This window comes from Hyla sarda, chromosome 2, assembly GCF_029499605.1.
Source record: "Hyla sarda isolate aHylSar1 chromosome 2, aHylSar1.hap1, whole genome shotgun sequence".
Taxonomy (NCBI): Eukaryota; Metazoa; Chordata; class Amphibia; order Anura; family Hylidae; genus Hyla; species Hyla sarda.
The window spans coordinates 212,596,400-212,622,159 of record NC_079190.1 but is presented as its reverse complement, the minus strand read 5'-3'; the positions used below and the strand labels follow the sequence as shown (position 1 = coordinate 212,622,159).

Sequence of the window (25,760 nt, the reverse complement as noted above, 5' to 3'; positions counted from 1 at the left end):
GACTTTACCATTGTGAATGTCACCATGTTTCCCACCCTCCTTTCCCACAGTTTTGATGTGCTGCTGTTGGGTGCCCAACAAAGAAGAAAAAGATCTGAAGGAGATGAGAGATGTCACCGCCGCCGCAGATATTGGATCCATCCCATCACTGCAGCACGGATGACCCATGGGGTGCACAGTACTTTAAGTGGAGCTGCGCCAGCACCCCGAGAAGTTCGCAAGCTACCTACGGATGTCTGCAACAACGTTTTATGACCTTCTACCACACATCTAATAATCCATATAGTTCAAAAACAAAGATCAGTCTTCAGACCATACTGGCCCTCATTTACTTAGAAAATCGGGTTGTAAGTCTATCTTGCTTTCTTACCCGACTGCTTTTTTCCCCTGGTATTTATTATGTCGCATCCTGTTTGTCGCACGTGGGTTTTGTTGGTTTTTGTTTCCAACTCCTCTGAGTTGTCGGGGAAAAAATCCACAACAATTCAACAAAGTCGGGTTGTAAACCTTTATAAATACGTGGGAAAGTTCAGAAATGTCGGGTTATGGCCCTTTTTCGGGTTTGGGAGAATCCACATCGGGTCCGTCGGGAAAAAATGTCGCATCACGTAGCAGACTGGCGCACGATGTCTGCAACATGTCGCAGACAAAGATGCGCCAAAAAACCTTACAAAAGAGGTCGGGTTTAGAATAGTAAATGAGGGCCATTATCTTCACATCAATACTGAAGTGGACCTGATCACCTGACCTATGTCAAAGCTGAGATCATTTGCCTCATTGGCTAGAGGAGAATATGCTTGAAACACTACAATAATAATAGTGCAGTGTGAATGAAACAATCCTCATAATCTAAAGCCTCAGTACATCTTTAATTCATATTCTCTACATGTCAGTATTCAAGTGTGCCTTTGTTACAATACTCACCCCTGCTACATTAACACAGCAGAGCACAGGCACCTCTACTACATTAACCTAGCAAACAGTCACCCCTGCTACATTTACACAGCAGAGCGCAATCACCTCTGCTACATTTACACAGCAGAGCACAGTCAGCTCTGCTACATTTACACAGCAGAGCACAGTCAGCTCTGCTACATTTACACAGCAGAGCACAGTCATTTCTGCTACATTTACATAGCAGAGCACAGTCAGCTCTGCTACATTAACACAGCAGAGCGCAATCACCTCTGCTACATTTACACAGCAGAGCACAGGCAGCTCTGCTACATTTACACAGCAGAACACAGTCACCTCTGCTACCTTCACACAGCGGAGCACAGTCACCTCTGCTACATTAGTATAGTAGAGCACAGTCACCTCTGCTACATTCACACAGCAGAACACAGTCAGCTCTGCTACATTCACACAGCAGAGCAGTCACCTCTGCTACATTTACACACCAGAGCAGTCACCTCTACTACATTAGCATAGTAGAGCACAGTCACCTCTACTACATTCACAAACCAGAGAACAGTCACCTCTGCTACATTAGCACAGCAGAGCACAGTCACCTCTGCTACATTTACACACCAGAGCACAGTCACCTCTGCTACATTAGCACAGTAGAGCACAGTCAGCTCTGCTACATTAGCACAGTAGAGAAGTCAGCTCTGCTACATTAGCACAGCAGAGCACAGTCAGCTCTACTATATTAGCATAGTAGAGCACAGTCAGCTCTGCTACATAAGCACACTAGAACACAGTCAGCTCTGCTACATTAGCGTAGAGCAGTCAGCTCTGCTACATTAGCATAGTAGAGCTCAGTCAGCTCTGCTACATTAGCACAGTAGAGCACAGTCAGCTCTGCTACATTAGCACACTAGAACACAGTCAGCTCTGCTACATTAGCATAGAGCAGTCAGCTCTGCTACATTAGCACAGTAGAGCACAGTCAGCTCTGCTACATTAGCATAGTAGAGCACAGTCAGCTCTGCTACATTAGCATAGTAGAGCACAGTCAGCTCTGCTACATTAGCATAGTAGAGCTCAGTCAGCTCTGCTACATTAGCATAGTAGAGCACAGTCAGCTCTGCTACATTAGCATAGTAGAGCACAGTCAGCTCTGCTACATTAGCATAGTAGAGCACAGTCAGCTCTGCTACATTAGCATAGTAGAGCACAGTCAGCTCTGCTACATTAGCATAGTAGAGCACAGTCAGCTCTGCTACATTAGCACAGTAGAGCACAGTCAGCTCTGCTACATTAGCACACTAGAACACAGTAAGCTCTGCTACATTAGCATAGAGCAGTCAGCTCTGCTACATTAGCACAGTAGAGCACAGTCAGCTCTGCTACATTAGCATAGTAGAGCACAGTCAGCTCTGCTACATTAGCATAGTAGAGCACGGTCAGCTCTGCTACATTAGCATAGTAGAGCACAGTCAGCTCTGCTACATTAGCATAGTAGAGCACAGTCAGCTCTGCTACATTAGCATAGTAGGGCACAGTCAGCTCTGCTACATTAGCATAGTAGAGCACAGTCAGCTCTGCTACATTAGCATAGTAGAGCACAGTCAGCTCTGCTACATTAGCATAGTAGAGCACAGTCAGCTCTGCTACATTAGCACAGTAGAGCACAGTCAGCTCTGCTACATTAGCATAGTAGAGCTCAGTCAGCATTGACATTCTCCTCATCCCCTCTGTCTTCTGAAGTTTTCGCAGTGTCCTCCTGCCTGTTCTCTAAAGTTTTCTGTGAGATGCCTTTCCCCTCCTCCTCTGTGTAAAGTTTTCTGTGAGATGGAAGATCAGCTGGGCCACAGCACACAGCAAATAATGTGTGCAGCAGCAGCAGCTACGTCAGTGTTTACGTGGTGTATGTCACAATTTTCTATGATCTCACAGAAATCTTTAGGCTGTATCTCAGGGACACGCTTGAGGTAACTGGCTCTTTAAAGGGGCCGTACAGGAGTAAACCAGCCCTGCTCTTCCCATCCTCCGCCTTCGGTGACCTCACTAATAGCTCAGCCTGCAGCTCCGATGAGAAGGGGAAAGGAGGGGACACAGAGTTCCTAGAGCCCGGCAGAAGGGGCACAGAGAAGGCGCCGGGTGTCTCCTCAGCAGTGGCCGCTCCTCCTTGTAGAATCCCATCCACCTTGGTCTTTGTGTTCCTGTGGACATTGGCCTGAGGCCGCTCTTCCTTACTCCAACAACATGGCCAGCAGCGGAGGCAGCAATAGTACCATTACTAGTGCCCCGACCGGGCGTATCCTGGGGGCCCGCAGTGCCAACCCCCGAAAGGCCCGCATTCAGGGCTTTATTGATGCCATTCAGGACGCGGTGGGACCCCCGAAGCAGGCGGCAGCCGACAGGCGGACAGTGGAGAAGACCTGGAAACTGATGGACAAAGTGGTAAGAGGAGGCGTCCTGTGTTGTGCCCTGTGCCCGGGAGCTGTGGTGTCTGCGATCTCTGACCCCTCTTCTCCCTCACTGGGAAACTTTATTAACTGCTGGGACTGCTCTCTGTATACTGCCTGGGGGATGGGGAGTGATGGGCGACTATGACAACACTGTACTATACACTAACAATATCCACTTTGTAATAACTATACAACATGTGAGAACTCTGTATACTACATGGAACAATATCCACTATGTGTAATAACTACATACAACATATGAGAACTCTGTATACTACATGGAACAGTATCCACTATGTGTAATAACTATACACCACATGTGAGAACTCTGTATACTACATGGAACAGTATCCACTATGTGTAATAACTACATACAACATATGAGAACTCTGTATACCACATGGAACAGTATCCACTATGTGTAATAACTATACACAACATGTGAGAACTCTGTATACTACATGGAACAGTATCCACTATGTGTAATAACTATACACAACATGTGAGAACTCTGTATACTACATGGAACAGTATCCACTATGTGTAATAACTATACACCACATGTGAGAACTCTGTATACTACATGGAACAATATCCACTATGTGTAATAACTATACACCACATGTGAGAACTCTGTATACTACATGGAACAATATCCACTATGTGTAATAACTATACACCACATGTGAGAACTCTGTATACTACATGGAACAATATCCACTATGTGTAATAACTATACACCACATGTGAGAACTCTGTATACTACATGGAACAATATCCACTATGTGTAATAACTATACAATACATGTGAGAACTCTGTATACTACATGGAACAATATCCACTATGTGTAATAACTATACACAACATGTGAGAACTCTGTATACTACATGGAACAATATCCACTATGTGTAATAACTATACACAACATGTGAGAACTCTGTATACTACATGGAACAATATCCACTATGTGTAATAACTATACACCACATGTGAGAACTCTGTATACTACATGGAACAGTATCCACTATGTGTAATAACTATACAATACATGTGAGAACTCTGTATACTACATGGAACAATATCCACTATGTGTAATAACTATACACAACATGTGAGAACTCTGTATACTACATGGAACAGTATCCACTATGAGTAATAACTATACACAACATGTGAGAACTCTGTATACTACATGGAACAATATCCACTATGTGTAATAACTATACACCTCATGTGAGAACTCTGTATACTACATGGAACAATATCCACTATGTTTAATAACTATATACAACATGTGAGAACTCTGTATACTACATGAAACAGTATCCACTATGTGTAATAACTATACACAACATGTGAGAACTCTGTATATTACATGGAACAGTATCCACTATGTGTAATAACTATACACAACATGTGAGAACTCTGTATACTACATGGAACAATATCCACTATGTGTAATAACTATACACAACACGTGAGAACTCTGTATACTACATGGAACAGTATCCACTATGTGTAATAACTATACACCTCATGTGAGAACTCTGTATACTACATGGAACAATATCCACTATGTGTAATAACTATACACCACATGTGAGAACTCTGTATACTACATGGAACAATATCCACTATGTGTAATAACTATATACCACATGTGAGAACTCCGTATACTACATGGAACAGTATCCACTATGTTTAATAACTATATACAACATGTGAGAACTCCGTATACTACATGGAACAATATCCACTATGTGTAATAACTATACAACATGTGAGAACTCTGTATACTACATGGAACAGTATCCACTATGTGTAATAACTATACACAACACGTGAGAACTCTGTATACTACATGGAACAATATCCACTATGTGTAATAACTATACACAACATATGAGAACTCTGTATACTACATGGAACAGTATCCACTATGTGTAATAACTATACACAACATGTGAGAACTCTGTATACTACATGGAACAATATCCACTATGTGTAATAACTATACACAACACGTGAGAACTCTGTATACTACATGGAACAATATCCACTATGTGTAATAACTATACACAACACGTGAGAACTCTGTATACTACATGGAACAGTATCCACTATGTGTAATAACTATACACCACATGTGAGAACTCTGTATACTACATGGAACAATATCCACTATGTGTAATAACTATACACCACATGTGAGAACTCTGTATACTACATGGAACAGTATCCACTATGTGTAATAACTACATACAACATATGAGAACTCTGTATACCACATGGAACAATATCCACTATGGGTGAGATTTATCAAAACCTGTGCAGGGGTAAAGTTGTCCAGTTGCCCATAGCAACCAATCAGATGGCTTCTTTCATTTTTCCCAGACCTCTTTTAAAATTTTAAAATGAAAGAAGCCATCTGATTGGTTGCTATGGGCACCTCAGCAACGTTTCCTCTTTACAGGTTTTGATAAATCTCCCCTATGTGTGATAACTCTGCTCTACATCTAACCCTATCCTCTATGCCTATGCTACTTGGAAGAACTCTACACATGTAACAGTATCCACTATGTGCAATAACTATTCACTACATGTGATAACCCTATACACTACATGTAACCGTATCCACTATGTGCAATAACTATACACTACGTGTGCTAACCCTATACGCTACATGTAACCGTATCCACTATGTGCAATAACTATACACTACATGTGATAACACTATACGCTACATATAAAGTATCCACTCAGTGTAATAACTATTCACTACATGTGCTAACCCTATACGCTACATGTAACCGTATCCACTATGTGCAATAACTATACACTACATGTGATAACACTATACGCTACATATAATCGTATCCACTCTGTGTAATAACTCTACACTGCATGTGATAGTACTATACGCTACATATAACCGTATCCACTCAGTGTAATAACTATACAATGCATGTGATAGCCCTATACGCTACATATAACCGTATCCACTCAGTGTAATAACTATTCACTACATGTGCTAACCCTATACGCTACATGTAACCGTATCCACTATGTGTAATAACTATACACTACATGTGATAACACTATACGCTACATATAACCGTATCCACTATATGTATTATCTATATACTATATACAGAACCATATTAACTATATGTAATAATTCTCTGAACTTTGTGAAGTAACTTTCCACTACATGCTAACACCTCACAAACACTACTTACTACATGTAACAAAGTAACAACATCCGCTCCCTGTAATAACTGTATCAACGTGTAAACACTTTCCACTACATGCTAACACCTCACAAACACTACTTACTACATGTAACAAAGTAACAACATCCGCTCCCTGTAATAACTCTATCAACGGTGTAAACACTTTCCACTACATAAACACACATCTACTCCATGTAACAATTGAGGAGATTTATTAAATTGTGTAAGAGAAAAAGTGGAGGGATGTTCCCACAACAACCAATCACAGCTCAGCTTTCACTTTACCACAGCTTGTCAGCTGAGCTGTGATTGGTTGCTGTGGGAAAATCCCTCCACTTTTTCTCTCACACAGTTTGATAAATCTTGGCCTATATCAGTAACATGTAAACACTGTCTCCACTACTCATAGTATCATCTCAATGGGGGAGATTTATCAAAACCTGTGCAGAGGAAGAGTGGTGCAGTTGCCCATAGCAACCAATCAGATTGCTTCTTTCATTTTCCACAGGCCTCTAAAGAGGCCTGTGGAAAATGAAAGAAGCGATCTGATTGGTTGCTATGGGCAACTGCACCACTCTTCCTCTGCACAGGTTTTGATAAATCTCCCCCAATATCTTTATCCGCCTAGAAGCACCATGACGTGATAACTGTGTCCGCAGGATGGAATGTTCTGCTGTGAGAGTGGCGTGTGCTGTCTGTACACCCTGGAGGAGGGGGAAGTTGGATGAAGGTCATTTGGAATAATTGGGGTCTGGAGTTGAAGGGGGTCCGCATGCCATATGGCCTCTCTTGCCGAGTGTTTGCAAAACATTTGAAGAGGGGGAGGGGACTTGCTAGAATGGGCTTTTGATAGTTTTGCTCCCAGCACACTTTAGCCTTAGGATCTGTCCTCCTTGAAAGGTGCACAAGTTCTACTATAAGGGTACATTCTTTCACACGCGCTGATTTTTTTAGCGGGTTTTCCGTTGCGTATTTGAAAGTGGGCGGGCTCTTCTTGGCTGTCCGCAGCAGATTTTCCGCGGCGGAATTTATGCTGCGAAAAATCCGCCACAGTCCTTACTGACTTCAATGGGGCTTGCGGCGGAAAATCTGCTGCGAACAGCCGAGAAGAGCCCGCCCACTTTCAAGTACCCAGCGGAAAACCCGTGTTAAAATCTGCACGTGTGAATGTACCCAAAGTGTGACCATACAGATGTCCTAATACAGACAGGCTGTTTACCTGCATGTACTTTATGTGAACCTTATGGACCAATCAGAAGTAAGGAAGTTGATGCGTTAGTTCCTTCTAAGGCTGCGTTCCCACGGCTGTCTAGACCCGTCCTGTTTTTCTCCCGTCAAAAAAAAGAACGGACTTTAAAAAAAACAGACAATAACGGATACAAATAGATGTTATCCATTTGGATCCTTTTGTATACGTTTTTGTTCAGTTAATAAACCAAAAAAAAATAATCTTTTTGTTCTGAGCATGCTGAGAAGTAAATATGGATCAAAAAACGGATTGAAAAAACGGATGCAAATGGATGACATCAAAGACTCATTCGTTTTCCATAGACTTCAATGTTAAATTTACTGTATCCGTTTTTTCGTCCGTTTTTTTGACAGAAGAAAAAATACTGCATGTGCCGTTTTTTTCTGGCGTCAAAAAAACGGAATGAGCTCAGACTGGGACAAGCGGATGTAAACGGATTGTAAAAAGCAATCCCATTGACGTGAACAAAACCAAAACGGGGATAAAAAAAAAAAAATAAAAAAAAAAAACGGGGACAGACAGCCATGTGAAAGCACTTTTACTATTGAGAAATCTCAGATGCCTGAGAGTACATGTCCTGTAATACAGGTATACGAAGGAATGAATGGGAAAAAAAGTTCCTCTCAATGACGGTGCTGGTCCAGAATTGAATAAAATAGTTGTATTGTATACAGTGCAACGCGTTTCGATCCCGAACAGGGATCTTCATCAGGCATAGTGTACATACTAAAAAATACTTGCTTTTAGAAGACAACGATTGAAAATAAAAAAAATAAAAAAAAGGGGCGATGCCGTGTGCAAAAAACATACACATTAATATAACTAAAATAGCATAAAACAATTGAATAAATAAGTAAAATAATTATTATTTTACTTATTCAATTGTTTTATGCGGAAGTTGTCATCGCCCCCCCCCCCCCTTTTTTCTTTTATCAAATTTTTTTTCTCTCAATTGTTGTCTTATAAAAGCAAGTATTTTTTAGTATGTACGCTATGCCTGATGAAGATCCCTGTTCGGGATCGAAACGCGTTGCACTGTAGACAATAAAACTATTTCCTTCAATCCTGGACCAGCGCCGTCATTGAGAGGAACTCTTTTTCCATTCATTCCTTCGTATACCTTGCTACCGGTGAGAATGACGTCACCCCGGGAAGTTCCTCGTGGCAACTGTCCGGCTTCTCATTACTCCGGACGCTACTGCGGGTGTTGTGCTCTGAGCGCAACACCCAAGGGTAAGGACCCATCTTCTGTTTCACCCTGATTTATCTCCCCAAACGGTCCTCACTAGGGGCACACCTCTTGTGTTTTTTTTTTATTCCTCTGCATCTGTAATACAGGTACGCACATAAAGTGTGAAGGTAATGGAGGAGATACTCATAGTACTGTGGGATAAAGTAGCTTGCTTCCTTTCTGTCACCTGATTTCCCCCTTTGGGTGTCTATAAAATAAATAAGCTGGTGGGTGCATCACAGATACTGTAGACCAGTGTTTACCCAACCAGGGTGCCTCCAGCTGTTGCAAAACTACAACTCCCATCATGCCCGGACAGCCTTCGGCTGTCCGGGCATGATGGGAGTTGTAGTTTTGCAACAGCTGGAGGCACCCTGGTTGGGAAACACTGCTGTAGACAATGAGCAGTCTTCTCTGAGGGGTCTCCTGTCTGGACAGTTCAGTGAGGACCTCTTATACAGTGAAGAAGACAAAGCTTTGGTCACACTGGTACAAGCAAACTTATTTTTTTCTTTTAGTTTACTATAGATTGTCCATACTAATGTGTGTATTTTGTTACTGTCAGGTTTGCTCTCTCATGAAGCGCGTGATGTGGTGTTTTGTATATCAACATCATTGCATGTATTGGTGCCCTGGTACAGACACTGCATTAGGTCCCAAGAGGGTCAAGCTTCACCTCTCTGAACCGTTCAATAGCTGCAGCTTCAGACAGAGAAATGTCACGTCAATAGGCATGTTCTCATGTCAACTCCTCATTACTTAATTGAGTGCAAAGTACCACGTGGAATTCCTGATAGGAGCACTTAATACCGGAAATAAGCTGCCATGTACTGCACGTGAGCAGTCACTCATCTGCACCTTTTGTAAAACTGTAACATTATTCAGAAACCCAGTTGGTTCTCTGGTTTAGTAATATTGGGAACTCTGGGTAAGTCTAAGACTTTCTAGGACTCCATAGATCACATGCTCTGCTTTCCAAGGAGTTGCGAACAGGAATAGTGGGACAGAGCCACTTATTTTAGTGATCAGTGGTGGTCTCAGCACTTGGATGCCATAGTACAAATCTTCCCACCTGTGCTTCCATAGTTTGTGTTTTTGCCATGGAATGTGTTACATGACTCAGCACTTTCCAGCATGTGTCACGTGACCACGAATATGCTGATGGCCGAAGCGCTGCGGCTGCAATGTTATTCGCGCTGCGGCTGTAATCTAATTGATTCTCCACTATGGGGACCGTGCACCCGCGGGGGGGATGAGATGCCAGCTGCTGCTCTCAGCTTATGACACCCACGGGCACACAGTCCCCATAGCGGGGAATCAATTACATTACAGCCGCAGCGCGATTAACATTGCAGCCGCAGCGCTTCGGCTATCACAGCAGGAGACATCCTCTTGCTGTGGTAGCCAAACTCTCACTGAAGGGAACGGTGTTTGAGACAGCATATTTGTGGTCACGTGACACGTGCACACCCCCAGCCCCTCCCAGGAACCAATGGTAGGCGGTGGGTGTGCGCGTGTCAGCCATTGGAGCTGTCTTAGTCCAGCACTGGAAAGTGCTGAGTCATGTAACACATTCCACGGCAAAACACAAAATATGGCTGCCCGGCAGGAAGAAGCCACCAATCACTGCCCAGTTGAATGGTGGTTCAGGCTGCATGAAAGTAATGACAGCTTCCCATTATGAAAGGAGGGGTAATTAAGCATGTATTTTATCTAATAGCCAAATGAAGAGGACTTTCAGAGTTGTTCTCTGTAGTACCCTGCTAGTGTGTTATAATACTGTGTTAAAGGGGTAGTCCAGTGGTGAAAAACGTATCCCCTATCCTAAGGATAGGGGATAAGTTTCAGATAACGGGGGGGGTCCGACTGCTGGAGCCTTCCGTGATCTCTCTGTACGGGGCCCCAGCTCGCTGGCCAGATAACGCGTGTTGACCACTGCACAAGGTGGCAGCTGACATGCCCCCTCAATACAACTCTGGATATCTCCTTTAATGTGCAGGGGTGCTGTGACGCTTGCTGGTAGGTTCCCCTACAGATTACACCTCCTCCTGGGGGTTCCCAGCAGAATGACAAAACCAAACAAAAGTTGTCTGTTCGTAGCCTAAGGCCATAGTCACATGACTGAGTTTCCAAGCTGAGTGCGGTGAAAAAATTCAGCTTAGAAATTCAGTTGCAGCAACGTCCCATTGTTTTCAGTGAGATTCTGCTGCACCGTGCACACTGTGGAATTTCTGCTGCGGAAACATCTGGTGCGGAAATCTCTATTCTGACCTCTGCAGAAAGAAATGTCAATTATTTCTGTGGAATCTGCTCAAAAATGCATTGCCATCTGTTTGTGGAGTGTGCGCTAGAAAATCTTCAGGCAAACCTTCCGCTGTGTGAACAAGGCCCAAGGCCAGATAAACATTTACTAGTTCAGAGCTCTGTTGCAGAGTCCCTCAAAATGACTGGATTGCAGTGGAGGCCCTGTATAGAGCCTCTGAAGCAAATGTGAACCCAGCATTACTTAGAAGATTTTCCTGTGGATTTGACCTCTACTTTTTTAAGATTTGGAATTCATATCCAAAATCTACAACAGACGTTAGGGTCTATTCACACGGCAGAATTTCCGCTTGCGGAATTCTGCCTCAAATTAAAACCCATAGACTTCCCATAGAAGTATAAATGGGAGTGCGGAATCCCATAGAAGTATAAATGGGAGTGCGGAATCCCATAGAAGTATAAATGGGAGTGCGGAATCCCATAGAAGTATAAATGGGAGTGCGGAATCCCATAGAAGTATAAATGGGAGTTCGGAATCCCATAGAAGTCTATGGGTTTTAATTTGAGGCGGAATTCCACAAGCGGAAATTCTGCTGTGTAAGTAGACCCTTAGGCTAGGCTCCGCTTTGAAATTACAGGCAGAAATTCTACCTACTAAAATGTATAGTATAGTGAATGGGTTTCTGTTCACAAAGTCACACTTCGGAATTTGTGAACGGAAAATCTGCTTGAAAATTTCCGCCTGAAGAATGGCGCTGCTCATTCTTCAGGCGGAAATACTATTTGAGACTGCAGTGTCTGCACGGTCAGTCGGCGCTGGCCGCACTCGGAATCTCTGGGCAGAAATGATTCTGCAGTGTGAACATAGCCTTACATGCTGAGAATTTTGAAATCTGCCCCTCAAGTCAATTTCTGCATGAAAAATGTCTGCTCTGCTTCTGCTGGATTCCACTGTTTTTCCAGTTTTATGTACCTAGATCAGGATCAGAAAATTAGCAACAAATCTGCTATGTGTGAACTTGGCCTTTAATGCTGATAATTTTCTCTGGCTTCCGTTGATAGTGATGTAGAAGTTGCAGTTATATCTGGGGTTATGTCTAGGTCAGTTGGCACAGAGATACACAAACAATACTTCTATGCAAAGCAGTTGTTTTCCTAAAGATTTGGGCTGGATCAGCTTTTTTACTATGTAAGGAGCCTTGTCTGGCCTGAAGAATTTTGCATCCTGCTCCTGACAATGGACGTGCAGAACTACAATTTGCTATTTTAGTGCTTTCCATGAGGCAGCGAGACATATTGGACATTGGCAGTATATTATAAAAGTTTATTTTGGGCTAAGGCCCCATTCACATGTCAGAATTCACTCGCATTTACTCAGGGCTCACATCCTGCAGGACTGCGTGGGAACTGAGTTCCTGCACTTTTTCTCCAGCAGGAACCCCGTTCCCATTAGCAAGAGTCCTGCAGGACCAGTCCTTGAGTGGAAATGAGTTCCCACACTTTTTTCTTTCCCCCAGGACTAGACCGCTACATTTACTCCATACGCAGCAGCCGCTGACTCCTCAGTCAGTACACAGCAGTGCATTTCCAAGTGGATTCTGCAGGAACAAATGACATGTCAATTCTTTTTGCGGAATGCAGAATTGGAATTGCTGTGGGAATTCTGCTGAGTGCATAGTGCAACAGAATTCAATTGAAAACCTTGAAATCCTTCAGCGCTAGGACCACACAGACCTGTTCTGTCGCCATCAATAGCAATGCAGTCCGCGCATATTTACGTCAAAAGAATGAACATGTTTATTTTTTGGTGGGTGAATTTCTGCAGTGGAAAACTCTGTAATGTGAATAGGTCAATAGAATCCCATTCACACCAATACTAGATTATTGCAGCGGAATCACTTTAAGGGCTCGTTCACACAAGCGGATTTCTTTTCAAACTCGCTGCGGATCTCCTGCTGCGAGTTTGAAAAGGAGCGGGACCTCCCTGCGCCACCCGCAGCAGATTTTTTGACAGGAGAATCTCCGCTATTGAAAATCCGCCACAGACCTTATTGACCTTCAATTGGATCTGTGGCTGATTTTCAACAGTAAAGATTCCGCTGGTGAAAATCAGCTGCAGGTAGTGCACGGGGACCCCACCCCTATTCAAACTTGCAGCGAGAGGTCTGCTGCGGGTTTAAAAAGAAATCAGCTTGTGTGAACAAGCCCTAAGGGAACGTTCACACGAGCGGATTACCTGCAGCGGATTTTGCTACCATTGACTTCAATGGGTCCGAAGGAAAATCTCCAAATCTGCCTCTATTGTGGATTTTCTGCTGACCCCTTAAAGTCAATGGTAACAAAATCTGCAGTGGACTTTCCGCAGCAAATACGCTGCAGAAATTCGGCAGGTAATCGGCCCGTGTGAACGTACCCTTAAGGCTACATTCACACATGTATTTTACTGCAGGTTTTCTTTGGCTGATTTACTACCCATTGACTCAGAACATCTGCACAATATGTACATGTGACTGTACCCTAATCTGATGTTACTTTATCGGGGAGGGGGGATGGGGTTGTAAAAAAAAAAAAAAAAAAAAAAAAAAAGAGGCACCAGACTGTATGTTCACTACTTTGTCGCATGACTGCTTTATGAAAAGTCATGCTTGACTTGCATGGCTGTTTAACTTTCTTACTAAATGGTTATTTGTTCTTATTTTACAACTTTTTAGTGTAAACTTTCTTGTCTGAAGCATGGGGGGGCATCGTCTATGAGCAAATACTACAATGAACAAAAAGCAGTTGGTATGCTGGGCTCCATCAGAAAAGCATTGGGAGAAAACTATCAGAAGTTGTTGTGGTATATTAGCTCGTTTTGTTAGCTGGCTTTCTTGTGTTGATTTTGGCGGATGTGTGCCAAATTTCACTTTGGCGCACAGCATGTGGTAACTTTGGCACAGATAAAACAGCATCCAATAATTGCTTTGCACAGCACTTGCTAACTGTGGGTAGGGAATGCGTGGGGTGGCACATTCTGAGGACTGTTTGCTCCAGACTATTGCAACTTTTTAAAAAGGCACGCAAAGTAAATTCATGACCACTTCCCAAACCAATCCAAAAGACTGACTACTGTAGAACACTTTTCAAATTTCTCTATCTCAAAAGTCGCACACTTTTGGCATTAAAAAAATTGCTGCGCCAAATATAGACAAAAAAAACTCAAACATAATGAAAGATATCCCTTCTTATGTTTCTAAATATACCACAATATATAGAATACTCTGAACACTTAAGCTGGGTTCACACCACGGAATCCCCAGACATAATTTCTGCCGGAGATCCAGCCGGCGACACTAGGACTGCACAGACTGCATTGCCGTCCCCATGCACGGCAATGCATCTCTGGCTGGATCTTTTGGGAGATCTGCTCAGAAATGCATTGCCATCTATGGGGAGGTCAATGCAGTCCACGTGGTCCTTGTGCCGCTGGCTCGTTGTCCGTCAGAAACTCTGCCCAGAGATTCCGCAGTGTGAACCCAGCCTTAGGGTACGTTCACACGAGTGGATTTGCAGCGTATTTTACGCTGCGGATCCGCTGGTGAAGGCCCGCTCTATACTGTCTTTACATGTGCCTGCTTGTAGCGGCAATACGTAGCAATGAGCAGACACACTGCAGCGATGTGCGCGGTGTACTCGCACATCGTGGCTGCTCTCCCTGCTCTGAGCTAGGCAGAGAGCTCCCGCGATGTGCGGGTATACTGCGACTCCCACATAGCAGTGTGTCTGCTCGTAGCGGCGTATTGCTGCTACGAGCAGACACATGTAAAGACAGCATAGAGCAGGCCTTCACCAGCGGATCCGGAGCGAAATCCGCTGCAACAATCTGCTCATGTGAACGTACCCTTAGGGTCTATTCACACGGCAGAATTTCCGTCTCAAATTAAAGCCCATAGACTTCTATGGAATTCCACACTCACATTCACACTTCTGAATTTCCGCAAGCGGAATCCCATAGAAGTCTAGGGGCTTTCATTTTGAGGCGGAATTCCACAAGCGGAAATTCTGTGGTGTGAATAGACCTTTAGGATTTTTAGCCCTGTTCAGGAATAGTGACTGGATTCAGTTCCTTGGTCAGGGAACAAAAGAGACGTTCTCCTAGTCTGGTAATATTGTCCCTGACATTCTAATGTGCAAAAGGAGCCCAAAGAGAGTGTCTGTTTCTAAATCTATTTTTTATGAACAAGATTTTAAAGATAAATGTATTGTTTGTGAATGAAGGAAATTAGTAGTATATACATAAATTTGTTATTGGTGTTCATGTGAGAACATACACATAGGAGATTTATCAAAAACTGTGTAGAGGAAGAGTGGTGCAGTTGACCATAGAAACCAATCAAATTGCTCCTTTCATTTTCCAAAGTGCCTTTGAAAATGAAGAAGCAATCTGGTTGCTATGGGCAACTGCACCACTTTCCCTTGCACAGGTTTTGATAAATCTCCCCAATAGTGATATCGGTTTCTTGGCAAATATTGGTTGAAGTATTGCAGCCTGTGTGGATATTACATATCTTACACAAATGTATTACAGGATTTGTAAATATTTGCAGTAAAAACCTTTTACCGTAATCCATTATCAATGGGACCCAATACATGCAGATTGAAATAACAATGTATATAAAACTCATTGAGGGTATATTCACACAGGGTGAATTGCTGATCTACCATTGCAGATGTCAAACCCATTGGCTCAGATTTATTTAAAAAAAAAAAAAAACTGGAGTTTTTTTCCACAACAACCAATCACAGCTCAGCTTTCATATGTTATGGAGCGCTGGTAAAGTGAAAGCTGAGCTGTGATTGGTTGCTGGGGACAAAGCGGGAGATATAACCTGTGTGAAGAAAGAGTGGTAAAAGCAGCAATTGGATTGGTTGCCATGGGCAACTGCATAACTTTTTCCCTGCATAGATTTTGATAAATTCCCCCCAAAATCTCTCTTTTTATAATCTGTAGCATATCGGTTGTTGTGTTGGATCTACTGAGGATTTTTTTTATTTGACTTGAAAGGGGGAAGTCAAACTTTACTGTATGCTATGGATCTGCAGCTAAATCCACAAGTGTAGCATTTTAACACAGTGTAGCCTTATATAATCCAAAAGAATACACTCAACAGAACAAAGTATGACAATAGAGAGATCTTTATTATAGAAAACATCATTTTAAAAATGATTCACAACACACTGAAGGACTGGCACTACAGTGGGGTGAATGCAAAGAGTGTAGACATAAATGACTGTAAACTGTCTAGAGCAAACAAGTGGTCCGAATGTAATGCAGCATGACATAAAGAAGTACACAATGTGCTAAAAGACATGAAACCAATGAGAAGATGACATCAATATCAGCTACAGCAGGCAGAGCCAGACACCCTAGTGCTGTTTCACTGCAAGAGCTTTATTGGAGTCTTACTGACAGATTAGGTCAAACTCACCAAATTTGATGTGATCAGCAGATCTGATAATGTGTATGGGGGCTTCCTGATTATCCCCAATAGCAGACATTGGGGGAGACAACAGGCTGAAGAAAAGAAAAACATGTTCCTCCAGCATCTAGTGTACCTTCTTAACAATTAAAACATAAGCTTTTAATCTGCCCTTGCGTCCCTGGTCCCATTACCAGGGTTTGAAGCATGCTCACAAGCTAAGCACGCTTCAAACCCGGTGGGTCCGGACTGCTATCAGCAGGCAGGACCCAGGGTTATTGCATTAACCCTTAAAGTTGATTGCGGTGTCTAAAACGAAAGTAAAAGTATCCTGGCAGCTCAGCAAAGTTGATCTGGACCATCGCAGTGAAACCGCAAAATCCTGATCAGCTGAGAGGACGGCGGGATGGCCCTTACCTGCCTCCTTGCTGTCCGATCGATCCACTGATGCGCCAGCCAGGCTCTGCAGGCTGGAGCAGCAGAGCACCGATAACTATGATCAACGCTATACTATGGCATAACATTGATCAGTATATGCAATCTGAAGATTGCATGGTATAGCCCCCTATGGGGGTTAAAAACAAGAAACAAAAAAAAAAGTGTTTAAAAAAAAAAAAAAGTTAATAAAAGTGAGCTAACCCCTAATAAGTTTTGAATCCCCTCCCCTCCTTTTCCCATTTTTTTTTTACATTTAAATAATAAATGTGCTAAATGTTCGAACTATTAAAATATAAGGGTAGCTAAACTGAACGGTCGATGGCATACACGCAAAAAAATACCAAAGTCCAAATCCCCCAAAAGTTACAAAATGGCTTTTTTTTTCACTCCACATATCATTTTTTTTTATATAATTTTTTTTTTGTTTCGCTGCAGATTATGTTATAAAATAAGTAATGTCATTACAAAGTACAATTGATGACACAGGAAACAAGCCCTTGTATGTGCAAAAGTGTTATCATATTTCGAAGTGGAGGAGGAAAAAATGAATTGGCCTGGTCCTTAAGGGTGTAATAGATGTTAAAACATCACGGACATAAACAAGAAAGTGAGATATAAATGAGAGATACTTGTAGCTCTTAGTCGTGGCTACAAGTAGCTCGAAACGCCTCTCATATTTATCTCACATTGTTTTATATCTGTGATGTTTTACGCATATCTATTAATTTAATAGTTTATATTTTAATTGTTAAGAAGATACGCTATGTGCCGGAAGGAGCTGGAGACACGTTTTACTTTTCTTCAAATCCTTGCTCTCCAAACACACTTTTCCGTGAGAATTGTCATGCGTCTAATGTGAGCTGAAAAAACAACCGTTTCTCTATAACAGTTAGGCAAACTAGATTAGGTCCAATAAACCCCGTGGGCCCATTGCAGCGTGTGTCTACATACCCCATGTTATCCCAACATACTCTAGTGACAGATGTCAGTATGTGAATGCAGCCGTAGTTATACAAACTTACTGTTTGACTGTTTGATGATCTCAGTGTGACTATTGTATATTACACTTGAATTGTCAATTTATGGACATTATGCTGGTTGTGGTATTTTATGCAGGAGATTATAAAAATCTGTGCAATCTGATTGTTGATATGACCAACTGTTCAGCTTTTCCTTTGCACAAGTTTTGATAAATCCCCCACAATTGTATATAAGATGGCTGAGATGGCTTGAGGTGATATTGTGATTTTCCTTTTGTACAGATGATGCATTGTGCTTGTCTTCAGTATGATCTTTGCTTTGTTATTGTTGGTTTGTCTTTTTTCTGTCATTGTATGAGTTAAAAAAAATCTAACAATATGAATATTTGATTCCTCCAGACTGATTATTATTATTTATTATTATTATTATTATTATTATTATTATTTTTTTTTTTTATGAATATTACTCCTTTTTAAATTCTTATTTCCCTTTAAAGGGGTTTTCCGGTGCTTAAACATCTTATCCCCTATCCAAAGGATAGGGGATAAGATGCCTGACCGCGGGAGTCCCGCCGCTGGGGACCCCTGGGATCTTGCACGCGGCACCCCGTTTGTAATCAGTTTCGCTCCGGGTCTGATTACTGTCGATCACGTGGCCGGCGGCGTGTGACGTCACGTCTCCACCCCGTGTGACCTCACGCTCTGCCCCTCAATGCAAGTCTATGGGAGGGGGAGTGACAGCTATCACGCCCCCTCCCGTAGGCTTGCATTGAGGGGCGGAGCGTGATGTCACATGCCGGCGCAGGCGTGACGTCACACGCCGTCCTACCTGTAGTCGCCGGTAGTCAGTCCCGGAGCAAACACGCTCCGGGGACTGATTGCAAACGGGGTGCCGCGTGCATGATCCCAGGGGTCCCCAGCAGCGGGACTCCCGCGATCAGGCATCTTATCCCCTATCCTTTGGCACCAGAGAACCCCTTTAACAAATAACTGTGTTTTCCTTTGAACACTTGGGTAATTTCCCATTTCTGGCTTTTATTACAACCATAAAACAAAATCTCATCAAACTTTGGATATTAGTCCTGGAATTCTCTCCAATACAAAGGTTTCTACCACAATTCTAAGCTTTCTGGCAAGAACTGCTGGGTACATTCTATAACCCACAACGCTGGTTAGACTGCGGATCAACAATGCCAATGTTTTGAAACAATTCTGTCTGGAAGTAAAAATAGACTGAACATATGTGGTAGGAACAGTGAAGGTGTTTTTGTAAAACATTGTTGAATGTTGAAAATATTGATACGATACAAACCTGTACAAATAGTGCACCTTTCTGTAGCTGGTGTGACCAAGTAAGGCTACTTTCTCACTATGTGAAAGGCTCCGTTACAAATGGAGGTTAAGGGCTCTCCCCCCCCCCCCCCCCTTTGTGCCTGTTACACTTCCCGTTAGGCTCCATTACAGAGGATCCCATTCACTTGAATGGGACTCTCTGTGGTCCGTTAGCGGAGAAAAAGATGTTGCTAGCACATATTATATCTAACGGCCTTTCACACTGCCGGGCACAAACTGCAGTGTGAAAGGAGCCTAACAGTACAATTACTACTGATTTATTGGCCCTCATTTATTAAGCTCTTCTGAATATAGTAATTATGTTTTTGTGAGTTTTTTTCTGCAGGGCTCAAGCCCTACAGGAACGTGTGAGAACAGAATTTCTGCACTTTTTCCTCAACAGGAACGCCGTTCCCATTAGCAGGAGTCCTGCAGGTCCAGCCCTTGAGTTCCCACACTTTTTTCCCACGACTTGACCCCTTGGTTTTCTGGCACCCAACATTTGTGACATGTCTGTGCCAGCATGTGATATAATGTATCCAAAAAATCCACAAAAACAACCAAAATCCAATAAAATCATACCAAAGGGGTGAGCCAACAAAAAAGAGAATTCTGTCAGGAATATTGAGGACCACAAAATTGGGCACATTTGGCACTTTTGGAATGTTTTGGGTTTTGTTAATTAGAAATAAATGAGGAAAAAAATCACATTGATTTATTAAACCTACAACAAATACGACCCAACAATCTCAGTAAATTAGAACAATTTTTCGCATTCAGAATTAAAGGGGTGTTTTTTTTTATTTATTAATTATTTTTTTTATGAGCATTTTCCCACATAATTCCTTACCACATACTGGTCTAGAATTTTCTTAGGACTGTTTATCAACCAGAGTGCCTCCAACTGTTGCAATACTACAACTCTCAGCATGCTGGGAATTGTAGTTTTGCAACAGCTGGAGGCACCCTGGTTAGGAAACACTGGTCTACAGTAACAACATGTAGGTCAGCTTTAGCTTTCTGGTTGAGCATGCTCAGTTGCAGCAGTAGGGGTTATAGGATAGGTTGTCTGTGAAACAGCGGAGGATGGGACCTAGGAAATGACATTAGGAGCACAATATGAGCTCAGCAATATAATGAAGGTTTAGAGGTGGAGGAAGACAGCCTAGACAAGAGGTCAGCAATGTACAGTGGGAATTGTAGTCTGCTACCCCCAAATGCTGCTATTAAAGCCCTGCCTACACTTGCTGCATTGACAAGGAGCTCATAGGGAGCATCAATGTGACAAAAAAGAGATACATAAATCATATATAGGTTTAAAAAGTACCTCTCATGATCTTTTAAAAATGTATAATCCTCCCAGTTCACTGCCCCCATCATGATAAACCACCCCCAGCCTTTATTTTTATTATTTTTTAGTTTTCTACCTTGATATTGCTCTGTATTTTCTGCTCAGTCTCAGTCAGATTCACAGACTGGGAAGGGGCGTTACCCAGCAGGCGTGACATCATCTGGAGAACTTCCTCTCTCACTCTGCTACACACAGCCCAGAGCAGTTCGGTGTGTGAGTTCGGATTGGCTAAGGCTGTACACCCCCCCCCCCCCTCAGCATTTCCTGCTTTTAGACTTCTGTCAGGCCAGCAGGAGTCCAAAGTCTGTGCAAAAGATGGGGAAAATGTGCTCTGGACAAGTAGGGAGACACCTAGTGGCAGCTTTTTTTCAAACACAAAATAAAACATAGAAAACTTCTTTTTTTTTTTAAACAAAGTACATTAGATTTTTTATTTACTAGTAGGAATGCAATAGCAAAAATTAGTTTAAGATGTAAGATTATACTGCTATTATATGTTTTATAGTCTAGGATCTTATCTAGAGATGAGCGAAGTTACAGTGATTTGATTCCTCGGCTCGGCAGTTGATGACTTTTCCTGCATAAATTAGTTCAGCTTTCAGGTGCTCCGGTGGGCTGGAAAAGGTGGATACAGTCCTAGGAGAGAGTCTCTTGGGACTGTATCCACCTTTTCTAACCCACTGGAGCACATGAAAGCTGAACTAATTTATGCAGGAAAAGTCAGCAAACGCCGAGCCGCAAGGTTCATGACGAATCGAATTACTGTAACTTTGCTCATTTCTAATCTTATCTTCATCTACTTGAGGCTCAGTACATTGAAAGGGAGGAGTCTGAAAGTTGTGGCTGTAAGGCTGGGTTCACACTACGTTTTGTACTTACGGTTCCTGTATACGGCTGGGAGGAGGGGGGGCGGGGCTTAATCGCGGTGCCCACACTCAGCCGTATAGGGGAGCCATATTTAATGTATGTCTATGAGCCGACCGGAGTGAACCGCAGCCTCCGGTCGGCTACGTTTTCGGCCGTTTGCGGTTTCCCCACCGCAGGCAAAAACGTGGTCGGCCGCTTTTTTGCCTACGGTCGGGAAAACGCATACGGCCGAAAATGCAGCCGACCGGAGGCTGCGGTTCACTCCGGTCGGCTCATAGACATGCATTAAATACGGTTCCCCTATACGGCTGAATGCGGGCGCCGCGATTAAGCCCCACCCCCCTCCTCCCAGCCGTACACGGGAACCGTAAGTACAAAACGTATTGTGAACCCAGCCTAATACAGTTTCCACTTGGTTTTATTCTGGTGTTTTGTTTTTTACAGGAGCTGTGCATGATGGGAGAATATCCCCATAGGAACTGCACAGCTCCCGGGACGTGAGTCATCAGAGAGCAGTTAGACAGAAAACAACAACTCAACTTCAGAAGCTAATAACTATTGGAAGCATTAAGATTTTTTAATAGAAGTAATTGACAAATCTGTTTAACTTTCCGGAGCCAGTTGATGTATAAAAAAAAGTTTTGGCCTGGAATACCCCTTTTAAAATTGCCTAAGGTATTCCTGAATTTCTACTACTGTATATGCAATTTCAGCAGTTTGTACTGAGACTTTGGCATACTTTGTCCTTTTATTTCACATTGGTCAGAGAGAAGAAATGTAAAATTTGACTGAAATAAAAATAGTTCCTTCAGCATCCCTTTCTCAGAGAGTATAACAAAGTAGCGAATTGTCCTGTGCGATTTCTCTTCCTACTCTGGGGGTTCTATACTGTACACAGGTCATTCCTTATTTTCATTGAGTTGGAAATGCACAGATTTACCATCATGTGAACTAACTAGAACAAATATACAGTCGTCTAACAAGCTGAACTCTGCTACATCCTACAGCTGAGCACTGAACTGGGTTAAGAGAGTGTCAGCTGATACTATAATGTAGCTTTCAGGAGACACTTGTACAGGGTTAACGGCTCCTAAGCTCATGGTCCGTTCTTAGTTCGTATTGTGGCCAAGGTAAACCAAAGAGCGTTTAGAAAGGGATCTGTTGTTTTGTGGAAGCAGTCGTGTATATACAGTCATAATAAAATGTTTACTTGCTCTAAAGTCCTGCCTATATAACAAATGTCTCTGAGGTATAAAACTAGCGTGAAAGAAAGCTGGAGTTGTCCCTCCAGCCAATGGCATTCCAGTATTCACAGGCAACGCCTCCAGTTTGTCATACTCCCCCCTCTATGTCTTCATCGGAGTCAACCACAGCAGCTATCCAACGCACATCACATACCAAAGCTATTGGTCATTGCTCTGTGTAACAGCAATGGCTATGGCAGAGGGAAGCATGGTCACTGGAGGTGAACACGCAACAGTGTCCCCTGTGGCTCTGCTCCATGCATAACAAAATACAGTGATCCCTCAACTTACAATGGCCTCAACATACAATAGTTTCAACATACAATGATCTTTTCTGGACCATTGTAACTTGAAACCAGACTCGACATACAATACTACGGACAGTCCAGATCTGGGAAACGTGTCAATGACTGGAAGAACCGACCAATCAGAATGGGCATTCACTGGTAAAATACCTGTATTACTGAAGTGTATGCACTGACTGGTGTCTGGTAGCGCCCCTACAGTACTGGGAGGTATTACATCTTCTGTATTACTCTTTACCTGTATTACTGAAGTGTATGCACTGACTGGTGTCTGGTAGCGCCCCCTAAAGTACAGGGAGGTAATACATGTTCTGTACTCTTTACCTGTGCCAGGATTAGCTGCTCCTTTGGACACCAGGTGAGGACGGCTCCATGTTACTTTTTAGGACACTGTATACTGTACAGGACCCTGAAGAAACTCCTGTCCTCTACATAGACCAGCGTTTCCCTGGCTGTCCGGGCATGCTGGGAGTTGTAGTTTTGCAACAGCTGGAGGCTCCCTGCTTGGGAAACACTGACATAGACAGTGATTTACAGTTCCCATCAGATCTTTATTACTTTTAGATATAAGGATTTGCTTTATCCATATTAGTTATCTACTTATTTATCTTTAATCCGCACTTTTTCCTATTTTTGGATGACATTTTGGGGCTTCAGAACCAATTACCAGGTTTCCATAGAGTTCTGGTCTCAACATACAATGGTTTCAACATACAATGGTCGTCCTGGAACCAATCAATATTGTAACTTGAGGGACCGCTGTACTGTTGCAAGAGACTTAAAGGGGTACTCCGCCCCTAGACATCTGATCCCCTATCCAAAGGATAGGGGATAAGATGTCAGATCCCCGCGGTCCTGCTGCTGGGGACCCGGGGATCGCTGCTGCAGCACCGCGACATCATTACAGCACAGAGCGAGTTCGCTCTGCACGTAATGACGGTCAATACAGGGGCCGGAGCATCATTACGTCACGGCTCCGCCCCTCGTGACGTCACGGCCCGCCCCTGTCAATACAAGACTATGGAAGGGGGCGTGGCGGTCGTCACGCCCCCTGCCATAGACTTGCATTAAGGGGACGGGCCGTGATGTCATGAGGGGCGGAGCCATGATGTCACGCTGCTCCGCCCCTGTATCGCCCGCCATTACGCACAGAGCGAACTCGCTCTGTGCTGTAATGATGGCGGGGTGTCGCAGCGGCGATCCCCGGGGTCCCCAGCAGCAGGACTGCAGCAATCTAACATCTTATCCCCTATCCTTTGGATAGGGGATAAGATGCCAGGGGCGGAGTACCCCTTTAAGTAACACTGACGTGCAGAGAAGGGCTGATTTTAGGAATGAAGAACCTCCAATAAGGAAGCTGGAAACCGAATAAGAGAATAGAAGATCTAGTGATACCTTGTCTTGTACGAGATATAAGTAGCAGTGCTGGTTAAAATATTTCTTAATTTAAAGCTCATCTGTTAAGGAGTGCAAAACTACCTTGAATTTATTACATATTCTTTAAAAAAAAACTTGTGTAAGGAGACGAAGGTTTCCTAGAAGATGATCACCTTGGGGACAACGAATACGGCTGTTACCAGCAGGGGCCGGAAATAGATCACATCTTCTGCTAGATGCCTAGACTGTGATAACAGCGGTGCGGGGAATAATGTTTAGAGACTGCTTCCTCTGACACAGTGTTGGATTTCATCATCTACTCCTACATAACTACTCTGGATAATTAATATAGTTTTCCTTATGAAAGCTGCCGCTTGTTTTCATAGCAACCATATTAATGTAGGCAATAAAGACTCTCTCAGACAGGATCACGCCTAGGGACATTAAAAAGAAGGTGCATTCCGAGATACAGTGCTGCATCTTGTGGATTAAAAACACTATAGTCGTTAACTAAGGCCAGTTATATGCTTTTTGGTTTTTGTCTATTTATAAAAGGGGATAGAAAACTGACAAATGATACTTTGTCAGCCATAATAAACAATTCAATCATTGACATTGACTGGCCGATAACGGTGAACTTGTTCTCGTTATATCATATTTTACAGAATTGCCTTATTTCAGATCTTTTCTGTAGATGATAATTCAGGTATGGTGCGAAGTGTACATTTTGGAGTAACGCTAACTGTTGAAGTTTAGATGGCACTGGGTCTCAGTCCTGGGTTCCAATGTGTTCACAAATTACTGTTGGTTGAATTGCATGGCACCCTGTGCCTCGCTTGAACCCAACGCATTCACCAAATACTCCAGTGCTACAGTAATTGAGTTGGGCAGAGTAGTGAGTCAAGAGCCTTGATGCACACTTAACAGGGTTATAAGGGTAGGTCCGTACTGTGTTTCTGCCCATTTAATCATATCAGTCAGAAAAACAGGATGCTAACAAATACTGTTAAAGGAAAACTGTCAGCTTTCTCCCCCCACCGGTACTGGCTGGTAGTGCGGGGGACGCTGATCAGTT

The 25,760-nt window shown here is 43.0% G+C and overlaps 1 protein-coding gene across 4 annotated transcripts in view; it reads left to right on the top strand.

The window, feature by feature from the left end:
* Window positions 1–2,654: 2,654 nt before the first annotated feature.
* The window catches only part of CBLB (Cbl proto-oncogene B), a 207,124-nt gene continuing 184,018 nt past the window's right edge, over window positions 2,655–25,760 (top strand). The window contains exon 1 of one of the 4 annotated variants that reach the window (XM_056556288.1): window positions 2,655–3,348. In XM_056556288.1, coding sequence (XP_056412263.1) covers window positions 3,151–3,348 — 198 coding nt within the window. In that variant the 5' untranslated portion in view covers window positions 2,655–3,150. Of the gene's footprint in view, window positions 3,349–7,250; window positions 7,321–25,760 lie in introns of those variants that run through there. The other 3 variants (XM_056556287.1, XM_056556292.1, XM_056556290.1) reach the window with 3 other exon arrangements.